The 14,131-nt window shown below is 56.8% G+C and overlaps 1 protein-coding gene across 10 annotated transcripts in view; it reads right to left on the minus strand.

Annotated features, from left to right (window-relative positions):
• Positions 1 to 14,131, minus strand: part of TNS1 (tensin 1) — a 230,782-nt gene that overhangs the window by 93,983 nt on the left and 122,668 nt on the right. For 8 of the 10 annotated variants that reach the window (XM_079924151.1, XM_079924152.1, XM_079924144.1 and 5 more), the window contains 4 exons: positions 9,717 to 9,758; positions 8,887 to 8,937; positions 2,859 to 2,908; positions 224 to 395 (listed from right to left, as the gene is read on the minus strand). In XM_079924151.1, the coding sequence (XP_079780277.1) occupies positions 224 to 395; positions 2,859 to 2,908; positions 8,887 to 8,937; positions 9,717 to 9,758 (315 nt within the window). Of the gene's footprint in view, positions 1 to 223; positions 396 to 2,858; positions 2,909 to 4,056; positions 4,338 to 8,886; positions 8,938 to 9,716; positions 9,759 to 14,131 lie in introns of those variants that run through there. The other 2 variants (XM_079924150.1, XM_079924149.1) reach the window with 2 other exon arrangements.

A 14,131-nucleotide genomic window follows, 5' to 3' on the forward strand; every position in this document is an offset into this window, starting at 1 on the left:
CACACACACACACACACACACACACACACACACACACACACACACGACTTGGCTCCAGATGCCGCATCCCAGCTGCAGAGACACTCCTTAGGGCCAAGGGCAGGTGCAGGGAGAGAAGAGGAACAGCTGGCTCAGGGGCAGGTGGGACAAGACACCAGCAGGAGGAGGTGGCAAGCAGAAAGGACGGGGCACTGGGCCAGCGGGCAAGGGGCCCCATCCTCACCAGGTAGTTGCCTCCATGTTTGGACTTGAGCATCTGGGCCACCTCACGGAGGTTGCTCCGGAAGTTCTCCTCATTGGCTGTGCTGGGGAAGGAGACGGCGATGATCCTCTCAGTGACATACACCAGGTCCAGCTCACAGCTGTCCTCCGCGGCCCGGCTCACACTCATGTTTCTGGGGAGACAGTAGGCAGAGGCGGGTCCTGATCAGAATCCAGGCCCCCAGGACAAGGTCCAGGGATCTAAACCCCCTACACACTACACGTGGCCCCCAAATCTAACCCAGGGGGCTTGGCTGCCCCCTGACCCAGAGCCAAAGCCAGAGCCTTCCCCTGGCAAGGCCAATGCAGCCCACAGGCCCAGTCTGGGAGCGCCGGGGATAACAGAGCTGGGCAGGAGCTGGCAAGGATCTCAGGCCATTTCCGAGCCAAAGAGCGATGACACCAATCCTAGGTGCGCATCAATCCTGTCGGCATGGCCTTCAACCTGCGATCCCAGAGGTCAGAGGTCAGAGCCAGGGCCGGAACCAGCCAGGGCCCGGGAGTCCAGCTCAGCCTCCTAATATACTGTGGCCGCCTGGTCTGGCAGAAGTTTCTCGAAGGATCCCTGGACGGCTCCGGAAGAGGAAGGAGAGCCTGAACTGGGTCCTCTCACATCCTGGAGCTAGCCTTCTGCTGCCCTCCCCTTGCTCTGAGCTGTGGAGTGGGCGGGGAGGCCCCTCAGGAGCAGGGGCAGCTCAGGTGACATGCTCACCTGGGCTCCAGGTAAGCCAGACCACAGCACACATTCCAGCCCTCCCCAGAGGCAGGACAGCTCCTGCCCTTTTTCCCTGGCTCTCTCCCCACCTCTGGCAGCTCCCACTGCCCCGCAGGGCTGCTTCCTACCAGTGACCTCCCTGATTTCTAAGGGCTCAGGAAGCAGAGGGGGCTGCTGCAGCGGCAGGTGATCCCCAGACATCCCAGTGCCACCTGAGCTCCTCAGAGAGGTGGGGAGCCCCCCTGGGCTGGGCACCGGGTGAGGGGAGGTGGGTTCTCACACCTTTACACCTCACCCAACTGCTCTTCCAAAGGAGGGTCCAGGGTGCCCACTGGGGAGCTGATGGGAAGGGGAAATGGGTCTCAGGACACTGGCATTCCATTCTGAGGCCCACCTGTAGTTTCTGGGGTCACCTCACACCCTCCCCTTCTTATCCCATCATCCCAGCCTCCTAGGGTCCTGCTTCCCTTCTCTACCCAAGGTGGGCAACTCACAGTTCATGTTGATAACCCTTCACTTCTGTGGGGTAAAGTTGGGACTGGAGGGGCAGCGGGAGGAATACCATGGGGTGTTTCAAAGTGATGGGGTGACATGGGGGTACAGCCCCGGGACACCAAGAAACCGGACAGAATACAGATCTCCACCACGGTTAGCTCCGAGCCCAACTGTGTAGACGGGGCTTGGAAACAGGAGAGCCAAGGGTGACATACAGCTTCTCTGTGGTGGCAATGACAGGGACCAAGTAGCAGAGGGGCCAGTGCGCTGGGAGCCCACTTTGAATTTGGCCTCTGAGTCCGGGTCTTTCCCTGTCCTGCAGCCTTTGGGGGTGGGGCTCCTACTCAAGGCAGAACAGCACCACCACCTGGACAACCTCAGCATCGCACTCTGCACCCACCCACCCCAAGGTGATTCTCATCTGTAGGGGAGGAGGGGATACTCTAAAGGACCCCGCCAGTCTCTGTGGACAGCTGGCAGCTGGACTACAACCCACCCACACCAGACCCTCTCTGACTGGTGGTCCATATCCCTGGGGCCAGATTCTCACTCATCTCAGGAGCCTCAGGGGCGAGGGGGGAGTCAGAGAGGCAAGGGCCCAAGCCAAAAAACCAGAGAACCTGGACCCAGGGAAAAGAGACTCTGGGGCTTCCCTGGTGGCGCAGTGGTTGAGAGTCCGCCTGCCGATGCAGGGGACGTGGGGTCGTGCCCCGGTCCGGGAAGATCCAAAATGCCGCGGAGTGCCTGGGCCCATGAGCCATGGCCGCTGAGCCTGCGTGTCCGGAGCCTGTGCTCCGCACGGGAGAGGCCACAACAGTGAGAGGCCCGCGTACCGCAAAAAAAAAAAAAAAAAGAGAGACTCTGGATGAGCAAAGTCCCCTGTGCATCCCCTTCCCCCAGCCCCCACCAGCTCAGCCAGATAGAGAACCTTCCTTTTATAAGTGACCCTCCAACAACAGAAACCTCTGCCTGTGGAGAAGAACGGGATCTAGCACAGGCACCAGCGCCAGCCGGTCCTGAATGCAAACCCAGTGCTGCCTCTTAGTGGTTGTGTGACCTTTCACGAATCGCCTCACCTCCCTGAGACTCAGTTTCTTCATCTGCAAAATGGGAATAAAATACTTACCTTGCAGGGTTGTTGCAAGGACTAGATGAGATCATGCAGGTAAATGAAGAATCCAGCTCAAGCACTGGCTTCAAGCTAAAACTTTTGAGTTTCCCACTGGCATCTGCCTGCATCCTCTCTCTGTGGCTTCCACGTCCGCCCGTGCTCCCTATCACGTGCTTTGTGACTTTGGTCTCGGAGACCCAGAGGCATGACTTGCTGGGAACACCCACAGTGACCTCACTGCCTGCACCCACTGCGTCCCCCATAGCCCAGGCATACCTGATGGGCTGGGGATCGGGCTGGACACTTGGCGTGACTCTGGTGGAGCTCTGGGAAAGAGAGGAGAGAAGCAGCGTTAGGGCGGTGGCCGGCTGGATGGCAGGAGGACAGCAGAGAGCTGTCCACGCGAGCTGTCAGGGCCACGCGGAAACACAGATTCCCTTCTCCTGCCTCTGCCAACATTCCAGCCCAGGCACCCTAAAGCCCAGCAACACAGCAACTCAAAGCCAAAAGCGATCAATGCCAATCCCACATGAGCGCGCCAGTGTGCCTGCGAGCCCCCAAGGGGAAGGGCTCTCTTTCCTTGGGCGAGGGAGAAATCCCAAATGCTGAGAAATGCACCACGCCTGGGCTGTTGCCATGTGGCTGAGTACACACTCAATAAAAGTTACTAAACCGATGGAAACGCATTTCACCTGGATTCGCTGGACGTCAGAATCGTGACCCCAAGTGGAGAATAGAGGTGGCAACCATGAAAGAAGGAAAGATGAGAGCACCGGCCCCGCTCTGTCCAGCTCTGAACATTTCTCCTCTGACCACCAGCTGCCCACATTCCCCTCCTTTAAAGCAGCAACACCGGCTCATTCAACCAAGTTTTGAGACAAGAAGCGGCCAGGCACGGTGTGCACCACCCAGGGCTAGGCAGCAAATCGTGCTCCGAAGGACGCACTGTCCATGTCTGTTACCCCCCTCACCCATTCCCATCTCCAGGGTTGTCGACTTGTACAAAATTAGGCAAATGGACCCAAGTCGGTGTCCAAAACATCCCAGGGCAACCCAGCAGCACAGTGACGAAAGTGCAGGATCAGAGTCCCACAGCATCCTGCCGGGCAGCCTTGCATTACTTAACGCTCTGAGCCTCTATAATGTCACCAGTGAGATGGAACAATCCTTACGGTATTGCTTGAAGATTAAAGGGAATTATGCATATAAGGCGCTTACACGCTCTTACCATTATTACATCAAGTGCAATTAAAAGGGTAGTTAGCGATACAGCCAAACATTCACCCCTACAGTAAAGCAAAACCCTGCGTCACCAGCTGCCACCATCCTTTCAGCCGTCTCGCTCGATGCAGAACCGGACGTGCAACCTGCACATTCCCAGGCCCAGCCAGAGCCCTCTGAGCCCACTGGCACCGTCCAAACATCCCTGAGCCTCCCCAAAACTGGCCTTTCCTGACCACCAATTTGCATCTACCTCTTGGAGGAGACGGAACCACAATCCACCAAGGAGAGGAGAAACAGATGACCAGCAAGATTCACCTCAGATTTCGGGCTGGACCACTGGGGTCCCAAGAAGAGGAGCCCCCTTCAGCCCTCTCCAGGCCCCGCAGCGCCTACGAGGCAGGGGTGGGGGGGCCCTGAGGCCCAGCTCCCAGCTGAGCCCAAAGTCAGGGCAGCCCCGCTAAGAGGAGGACCCTCCACCCAGCCTCCCGTAAGAAGGCTGCGGCCAGAGTCCCCTCTGCCTGGGCCGCCGCCCAGCTCTGAACAGCTCAGCCTTGGAGGCAGCAGGAGGAGGAAACAGCCAAGGGGGGCTGTCAGGGTGGAAAGTTTCTCTGTCTCCCCAGCTCTCCTGGCCCTGAGGACTTGGGTTTGCATGAGTCAGGCTTGGGGAGCTGGGGGGTGCGAAGGCGGGGGCAGTAAGGAGGGGTTGAGTTGTGTTTGGTTTTCAAGACCCGAACCAGGCTGTTCCAAAACTACCCACTCGGAGGAACGCAGAAACCCAACACTTCATCCGTCTCCGTTTCGCTGGTCCCTCATGAGGAGCCGCTGAATCTCCCCAGGCCCTAGGCCCTGCTCCAGGCCTCAGGGCCACCCTGCTATAAATAGCCCCTCGGGTTCCATCCACTGCTGACCCACAGCCATGTTTGGAGGAGGCTGCACCGCTGCTTCTAACAACTGGAAGCCACAACCGTAGCCAAGGCTGGAGGTGTGGCCAGGAACACGGGGCCAGGCCCAGGGAGCTCAGAGAGACAATGGGATATTGAGACAGGCTTGGCAGGGGGACCGCGGAGCCGAGGGGAGCCAGGGGAGCTGCCACGGGCACAGGGGCGAGAGGCATGGACAGGGCAGGAGAGCCAGCTCCCGCTCGCTTCTCCACCCCCCCTCCCCAATGTTACAACACTCCACATTCCTCAGCCTCCCCACCCCAAAAAACCAGGAAAGATAAATAAAAACTTGGCCCCAGCAGAGTCTGGCCATACTGCCTCCAGAGGTGATAAGACAAAGTCCAAGCCGGCTCTGCTCCGCCAGGCTTGTGGGGTGGGGGTGGGGGAAGGGGTGGCAGGGGAGGAAACTGCCCTGGACAGTGACCCCAGCCCAGAGGACAGGGACGAACAGCTGGACAGTCATCCCCTGATGAATCACTGGGCTGCCCTCTAACTGACAGTGCTTCCTGTTTTCCGCAAAGTTTGGGGGCATGTGACACTCACTAGCAGAAAGCAGACGTGCACAGGTAACACGTCTGAGGGTTGGTGGAAAGAGTCACAAGGAGAACCGGAGAACCAGAAATGGGTCGGGGGAGGGGGCGGAGCATGTGAGCAACACAATTTAACGCTCCAGGAAACACAGTGACCTCCCACATGCAGGGCTAGAGACGGGGCACCTTCGCCAGCTGCCTAATCACACAGGCCGTTTTCAAGAGGGAGGCTGTCCTCTCTGCTCCCCAACGTCACGTGCATTGTCTCATTCAGTGAACTTCACTGAGGGCCACCGGCTGTGCGTGAGTTCCCTGACCTCAGAGAGCTTACATTCTACGAAGGAAGATACTCATCCACGAAGCCAGTGTAAGAAGCAGTTGCTTGGTCTCACTGACCAATCTGTAAAATGGGTACAGCACAGTCTTGTGTGATATACCTGCTCCACTTAGAGCCTCCAGGAAAAACTACCAGAGGGCTTTACAAAGAGTACTCTAAACGCTTTATTTTATAAAGAAAAAGAAGCTCTCTGTCTGCCTGTAATTCCATTCCTTTCCTCTCTGGGGCTGTCGGAGTCCTTTACCCACAGGCTCTGAACTTCTTCCCTGCTCCACCCAAGACATAGATCAATAATAGGACTTTTGATCCAACTCCCTAGGCACCAAGATCTCTCCCCTATCGTCATCACCAAAACACAGTCTCTCCTTTGCTTAAAGGACACTGTGAAAGGAAATTCCACAGCCTTCCTCAAACAGTGTCTTACTTCTCTTACTATCAGGCAGTTCCTCCTGGTATCTAACCCTCACCCTTCCTGCTACAGATTCGGCCAACTCTGTTGGCTTTGGTCCTCACTGCAGGCGGAAGCTGCAGCCCACCGCTCAGATAGATGCTCCACGGCAGCTCAAGATCTATGACCCTTGGCTCCGTTTTTTGCCTTCTTCCCCGCCATGTAGCAAGAGTGGGAACCCGAGGACCTGGGTGGGGTTGGTTTGGAGCAACGACTGTGTGGGAAGAGTCCTGCCTTCCTTTGAGGTTCATAGACCAAACACAACAGCTCTGGACCAAAAGAAAAGCTGTTTCCGGAGCCCACGTCCCCAGGGGGCACAGTTGGGAGGAGGGTCTGGAAGCAACACCAGGGGCCATGTCAGGCAGGCAGAGATTGGTGACCAATCTACGTCAGGGGCCCTTCCCCACCCCTATGACTCCTCTGGGGGCTGTGGCCAACCCCCTCCCCTCCACACCAGCCCCTCCAGCCACACCCCTTCCTCTCTCCTTCCTGCCCACCCGCCTGGATTTTTCCAAAACAAAGTGCGACACAGCACATCATCCACAAACTCTGCAACACACCAACCCCGTTGGAGGAAAACAGCCATTCCTGCCCTGTGAGTCCTGGGCTGCGGGCCAGAGACAGGAAAACAGCTCAACAAACAGGCACATTATCACAGCAGCAGGCCCAGAGCAGCAACTATGCCGCTTCGGAAACGGGTCTCCTCACCCGAGGCAGACTGCAGGAGAGCCCAGAGGCTGGGGAGGGGACCCTGAAGTCACTCAACCTGGGACAGGTGTCTGGGATCCTCCAGAATTAGGTTTTCTCTCTTCCTCTGCAGTACTTGTGCCATTCTGCAATCTGCTCACTTGCTTAGCCTTTCATGAACTCCTTTAACTAAACTAACTAGACCCAAACTCATCTTGTCCCTTCTCCCATATCCAGGCAAGACGCCACCCTTACCCACCCCGGCACGCACAGACACACACTCTTTCATCCCAGATCAACAGAACTTTCTCCTAAAAAACCTCTCATTCCAACTAAGCGGCAACCTCTTTCTTCTCCAGGACCAAGGTCACACATACCCTTGCATCAAAAAGTTCTCCATGATGTCTAACTTCACTCTCTCTTGCTGCAGCCTTACCTTGTAGGATCTGTCTGGCCCAGGCTGGAGCTGTGGGGAGCAACTGCTCTAGGACTCGGCTCATAAGAGTGTCCAGACCATTGGCTAAAAGGCTTGGTTCACACACCATCGCCCTGTCCCCTGGCCAAGGGTTGGGAGCCCTGGAAACACCAGATCCAGGCAGCAGTCCCAGGATGGGATGGAGAAGACATTCATTGAGTCAGCGAGCCCCTCCAAGCCTCTGTTTCCTCACCTATAAAATGGGGCCACAGCATCTGCCATAGCGGGATGTCACGGGGATCAAAAAATACCCAGCCAATGGGGACTTCCCTGGTGGTCCAGTGGTTAAGACTCCACGCTGCCACTTCAGGGGGCATGGGTTTGATCCCTAGTGGAGGAACTAAGATCCCACATGCTGCACAGCACGACCACACACACACACAAAATATATACCCAGCCCTTAGCCAAAATAACAGTAATAGGACCGGCTAACATTTATTGAGCACATAGTATACCCTCTGTGTGCATTAAGCTAGTTAACTTTTAGTAGCAGGCACGCAAGAAAATTACTTTCTCCCCTGTACCCCAGCCCCAGAAACATCACAAACTCGGACAAGGGTCCATCCCAGCATGTGTACTCCACGCCCATAGGACCCGCGCGTACCTTGAACAGAGCCTTGCCCATTAATTTGAGAGGCATGTTTCTGCTCTTCCTGGCGGGGCCCTGTGTGGCCCGGGGGACACCTCCACCTTGCCGGGCTGGCCTTGCGGGGCTGGCCCAGGGCAATGTGACGGAGGTGATGGGCTCACCACAGAAGTGTGCTCCCTGCAGCAGCCCAGCACCTCCCTCCGAGGCCCCCCCGCCATGGGTCAGGCAGCTGTCAGATGATAGGGCCTCATGCCATCAACAGCTCCCCCATGCCAACCGCCAAAACCACTCCCTGTTCCTCTGCAGATCAGGGCGGGCAAGGATGGAGAGGCCAGCAGAGGGGCAAATTGTCAGAGAAGGGCAGGGAAAAAAGAGAAAGGTCCGATGTTGCCGGGCATCTGCCCCTGGGGTGGTGTGAGGACAAGCCCAGGCACGAGTTCGGCTCAAAGCAGGGTCCCAGGAGAGCCCCTCTTCCCTTCCCTGGGGTCCTTCCACTTAAGGAATTTGCCCATCGCCCTCCAGCAGGGCAGGAGGAGCCCATGAGACCAACCAGCCCATGTTCCTGCTCCCTCCTGAATCAATGGCATTTAGCCCATTCTCAAAGGCTTCTCCCTCTGAAGAAGCAGAGCCTGTGATTCCCCAGGGGCTGATGACCCTCCAAGAGCCCAGGAGTCCCTCTTCATCTCTGCCCCTAGTCCCTCTTGCTGCAGTGTTGCCCATTCCCCTGGCCGCTGCCCTGGTGACCGCTCACCACCCAGCGAGGCCTCGCACAGCAGCCTCTGCTCCCCTCCATCCCCACCTTGCAGCACTAAGGTCTGCCTCAGTGACGGGCAAACCAACTCTAGATCCAGCTGGGCTGGAGGCTGAAGCCAAGACTAAGGCCCAGTGTCTAAGTCATGGGGCCTGCTCACCCTCCCAGCCCCTCTCCCCACTCCGGAATTGAGATGAGCTATTCTACAGAGGCTGCGAGGGATGCCCACCAAACAAGACAGGTGTCAGGCATCGTCCACCTCCCCCATCCCCCGCACCCCAGGGACTCGCCACACCTTCCTCCTTCCCTTCCCAATACTTACATCTTCCTCAAGGCTTTTCCGTGTGTTTCCACCCCGGAAGGCTCCTTCTCCCTGGAGACAAAAAAAAGGCAGTCAGAGAGGGCAGTCGAGGAAAGACATCGAAAGGTACCAGGTCTTTCATCTGCTGGATGTGGCAGTGGTGGGGGTGAGGGCTTGGCGGAAGGGTCTGGGAGGGGGCTTGGTTGTTTGTGTAGCATTTCTTTGTCCACTAACGGCCCTTCAGAGCCAACCATATCCTCTCATTTGCGTCTCTCCTGGGGGAGACATTATTATTCCCATTTCTGCAGATGAGAAAACTGAGGCACAGATAGGCTCAGGACTTGCTACAGTCTCACAAATAGAACCTTGGAGGAGTTGGGAGGTGAACCCAAGTCCTCCATCTCTGAGCCCACCACTCCATGCCGGCCGTTGCCAGGAGACGCCTCTCAGCTGTCAGCCTCGGTTTCCCCACCACACGACCCACCCACTTCCTTCCCTTCCTCCTCCACGCAGCCTTGAGGAAATCGTCTGTCTGCTGAGTCAGAAAGACGTGTTTGGAAAGATCTGCCTGGCTCTCTCACATTCTACATATCTAATAAAGAAGCCCACGTTTAACCACGGGCTTCTCCCTCCCTGTCTGCCTAGTTCCCCAGCAATCCATTTCTGAACACACAAGGGGATGCTCCGATATCCAGCTTTCAGTGCCACCCATGTCTCCGTCCTTCCCCCAAGTTCCCCAAATCTACTCCAGAAGGGTGTCCTCAAACACATCCGTTCACTTTCCCCCCAATCTTCCTTATGCTTTCCCGGCCTCCCCAGGCGCTCACCCTGCCCTACCTGCTGTCACTCACCGTGTCCACTACATTCTTTGGAGCAGTTTCAGTGTTGACGGGCTGTGGGCAGAGGGAGAAAACAGCATGAGGCCTCAGGGCAAACATCCCCAGGTTGGCTCTCTCCCCGGGGCTGGTGGCCGTGATGGGCAGGCCTCCTGAGACAGCACCGATGGTGCCAACCCAAGACTCAGACATATTGTGCTGACCCCAAGCTTGGGGGGCAGAGTCTGGAAAATGAAAGACAATCCTGTCGGTCCTAGAACCATCCAGCTTGACAAAACTCACTAAGGCCCCTAACTCCGACAGTCACCGACCCCTCAAAAAGGAACAAGGAGCGAGTAAGTGACTCTTGCTCCTACCTGCCAGGCACGTGTGCCTACACCAGCCGCTTCATTTATTCACAAGAACCCAGTGAGGTAAGTACTATTACTGCCTTGGAGCCCCACTTTACAAATAAGGAGAAATTTGATGAGTGGACCAAAGCCACTGACTACTAAGGGGGACAAAAGGGTTGGAACCCCATCTTGGGTCTCTACACTTCACGCTGTGTGAAACCACAGCAGCCGCAGATACCAGGCCTGCCAGAGTCTTCATGCTTCGGTGGGCTTTCAAGGGCCATCCCCACCTTTGGCCCTGCCCCCTTGCAGACCTCAATTTCCTTACTCCAAAACTCTCTTCCATCCAGACCCCTTGCTATTCCCACATCCAGGCTTTTGTTTGCGGAGCAGCTTCTCCTCTTTTCTTACTAGCTCTCCTCCTCCATGAAGCCCTCCCTGAACACCCCAGCAAAGGGCTCTCTCTCTCCCACCTCAGAACTCCAGTAAGCCTTACTGTCTGAGCTACTTATCTGGTCCTCAGCGTGTGAATAATCTCATTGTGGGAATATGTCTAATTCCCCAACTCTTGTTTTATTTTTATTTGTGATTCTTATCCCACCTGCCTCCGAAACAGATTCAAAGCAGCATTTTTACCAACCGAGTTGCCATAGCCCTCGGGCCGGAGATTGTGCCGTATGTGTAGCGAGCCGTCAATAAACACCCGGGGACTGATCCTGTCCCTCACCCTGGTGCCGTCCTTCCCTTGCGCAGACCAACTTCCTACTAAAGGCATCCTGAAACGTGGGCTCCTTGGACTCCCCCATAATGAGAGAGAAACTCCCCATTCCAGGGCCACCTCCTGACCACGGTCTCCAGGGCTCCATTTCCAACTCAGTGATGTGGTTAGAGGGGCCCTTGAATCACACAGATGGACGTGGACATGAACGTCAAGGTCACGGAAACAAGCCTTTCCTGAGATGACTGTGGACCAGGTTTAGACAGTAGGTCTCTGAATAGGAAGCACCTGCCCCAACCCCATCCCGGGACCTGAGGGTGAGCTGTTCATGTCTGAAGACAGGGGAGTGGATAGAATGACCTCTGAAATGTTCTGGCATCTGGGAGGAGAACTGGGCCAAGATAGGGATGGAGGAAGGAAGTGGGCTGAGCTGAAGGCAGTAGCGCTCTTTCTAAAAACGCCCAGACTTTCCCCCTACTGCCTGGGAGACAAGAGACTGAGGCCAAAACTTCTTTCCAGGTGGGTGAAACCCCCTGTATAGTTCAGGGTCAAGGCAACTTGGGAGGGTTGAGGGAAGACAGAGTCCAGGAACGTCGTATCAGCCAGCCCCTCCCAGCCCACTAGGTGGGCCCACCTGGAGTGTGAGGATGGCTCTGCAGGGGGAGTCAAGAGGCCACATTCTGTCCCCCCCAGCCCAGCCCTAATCCTCACCTAGCCAGCCCCCAGAACCCCATTCCTGAGCCACAGGCCACCGGGCAGGAGGCAAATGAGCCCACAGGAAATCCCCCGGGATCCCTTCCCCAGACTGAGCTCTAGGAGCTGCCTAACAATCAGGACCAGGGTCTCCGCTCAGTCTCCAACCACCACCCGGCCCCACCCAGGGGAGTCCTCTGCAGCAGTGCCAGCCTGCCCCAGCCCTCTGAGCCTCCGCCCATCTCTTCTGGTCCAGAGCTCTGTAATGCTCATGTGGAGACCATGGGCTGGGCAGAACGGGCCAACTGCCCCCGCTCTGAGCTGCTCTGGCTTTCTGTGGGGAGGAGAAGCCCTGGAGGGCAGATCACAGGGACCTTCTGCGTGCAGTCTACACAACAGGACTGCCTCTGAACCCAGACCTCCCAGTTCCAAAGCCCTCCCTCTTCACAGTCTATATAATCCCCCTCCCTGACTGGGGGGGTCAGAAGGTTCAGAAATGGGGTGGGATGGAGCAACCAGAGACAAGAGTACCTGCCCCAGGCCCATTACAGGCCCTGAAGAGCCTCCCAAGAGATCCCGACGGGGCAGAGCAGAGTGAGAGCCGGGGGTCTCAAACTTCAGTGTGCCTCCCAGTCACCTGGAGGGCTGCTGACGGACACACGGGTGGCTGGGCCCTCCCCAGAGGGTCGGATCCAGTAGCCTAGAGAGGGACTCAAGAATGTGCATCTCTAACAGTTTCCAGGTCTGGGGATGACACTTTGAAAACCGCTGGTCTAGTCTGACAGCATTGGCAGCAGACGGCTGGGCCACGTCCTGACTCTCTCTGCTACTGACTCTGTGACCTCAAGCAGGTCACCCTGTCCTTGCTGCTCTTCAGCGGGAAGGCATGGTCCTCTTTTGTGAGAAGCAAGTGAGATGAAGCACTTAGAACGGGGCCTGCCGCTTAGGAAGCTCTCAATAAATGTGAGCTGTTATTTAACAGCTCCGACTGCACAGGTGCAAGGCCGGGCCCTCTCCCAGCCCACCCTGCCCCACCTTGCCCCACCTTGACCCTCCTGCCCCATCCCTCCTGGGTCTGACACAATGCAGACCAGGCAGTCAACTTTAGAAACCACAGGCCTCAGCAGGGCACGAGAAACTTCTCTCCCTGCCAGCAACCATCTGAGCACCAGCCCCTCTGCTCCCAGCCCTTCCCCACACCAGCTGGAGGCCAGCCACAGGGCCAGCCACCAGACGCCTGCCTTCAGCGTACCGGTGGAGAGGCCTTCTGAGGAGCTAGAAATTTCCAGAAACGCTTTCCAACCTCAACACCCAGTGTTTTCCTGCAGTGTTTGCAAACACGGCCCAGCAGGCATGCTGCGCTCCCCACCCCTCCCTTCCACCCCAGTCCTCCTGGGATTGAAGTCCTGCTTCTCTGCTTTCCATGCGCTGCCAGCTCTGGGGCTGCTGGGAATGAAAAAGCCAAGGGAACTCATCACGGGGCGGGGTGGGCGTGGGTGTTCTCCCCTGAGGCTGCCCCTGCCCTAGGCCCTGCAGGGAAGCTTGGGTATACTAGGGAAAGCTCCCAGGCCATCAGGGCTGTGGTCTCCGGAGGCCACAGCCCCAGAGTTCCAGTGGTTGGCAGAGACCCACTAAGCCTCGGCTGTCACCCTACCGTTAGCTCGGAAACATACACACACACACCATCTTTGCACACCACTCCTCAGACACCATCTCCTCCCTCCCCATTTCACAGATGGGGAAACTGAGGTACAGAGAGGTGCGGGTATGACTCGCCCAGCCTCTCACAGTGAGATGCATGGCAGGACTCAGGTGGGCACCCAGGTTTTATAAAGCCCATCACTGAGCTCACCCACTGCCCCTCACCCTGATCCCCAGCCAGCCTGCAGGCAGGGTTAGCTCTTGCCTCTTGGTTGGTGGACCCTGCTCTTCCTTCTTCCTCAGACTCAGCTGTAGAAGGATGAAGCAGAGGGAGCCCCGACAGGGATGGCCCCTCCCCCACCTGGCCCCTCCCCCTGCCCAATCCCAAAACGAACCCTGGCTTTCCAAAGCTGAGGGTGGCCAAATCACTGCCCCACCAGGGGTCTTCCAGAACGCCTCTTGCTCCCAAGCAGGACGACTCGAACCCAGCTCAGGAGCAGGTGGCAGAGCTTAGACCTAGTGCCACTCGACGGCCAGGTCTTGCTATCTGTGACCACTCTGCTCTGGGGCCTCAAACCCGGGAGTCGGGAGCAAGGGAAGGACTGGAGTGAGGCTCTTAGGGCAGAAAACGTAAGGAGGCATTTAGTCTCAGGATGCACAACGCTGAGAGCAAGACCTTCTCCAATTGTGCACCCCAGGTGCCTCACTTGCCTTACCTCTTCCCGGCCCTGGTCTGGAGGTGCATTTTCCTAACATTACTGCAGTAACAGCAATTACTCAGCAGGTACTAATGATGCCTTGGGCTTAACACTGGGCTCCTGGCTTTCATGATCATTATTCCTCATAACCAATGCTCACAAGGCAAGCATTACCCCATTTTACAGGTGAGGAAACTGAGGGCCCGAGAGATTAAATAACCTGGCCAACGTCACACAGCCTGTAGATAAGGACAGCTGCTATCTGAATGCCACTCTTTACATCCCCTCATGCTCTGTCTCTCCCCCCTGGCCATAATCTTCATTCAGTTCCTCTTACTCCTTCCTAAT

Source organism: Stenella coeruleoalba (genome assembly GCF_951394435.1).
Source record: "Stenella coeruleoalba genome assembly, chromosome: 6".
Taxonomy (NCBI): domain Eukaryota; kingdom Metazoa; phylum Chordata; class Mammalia; order Artiodactyla; family Delphinidae; genus Stenella; species Stenella coeruleoalba.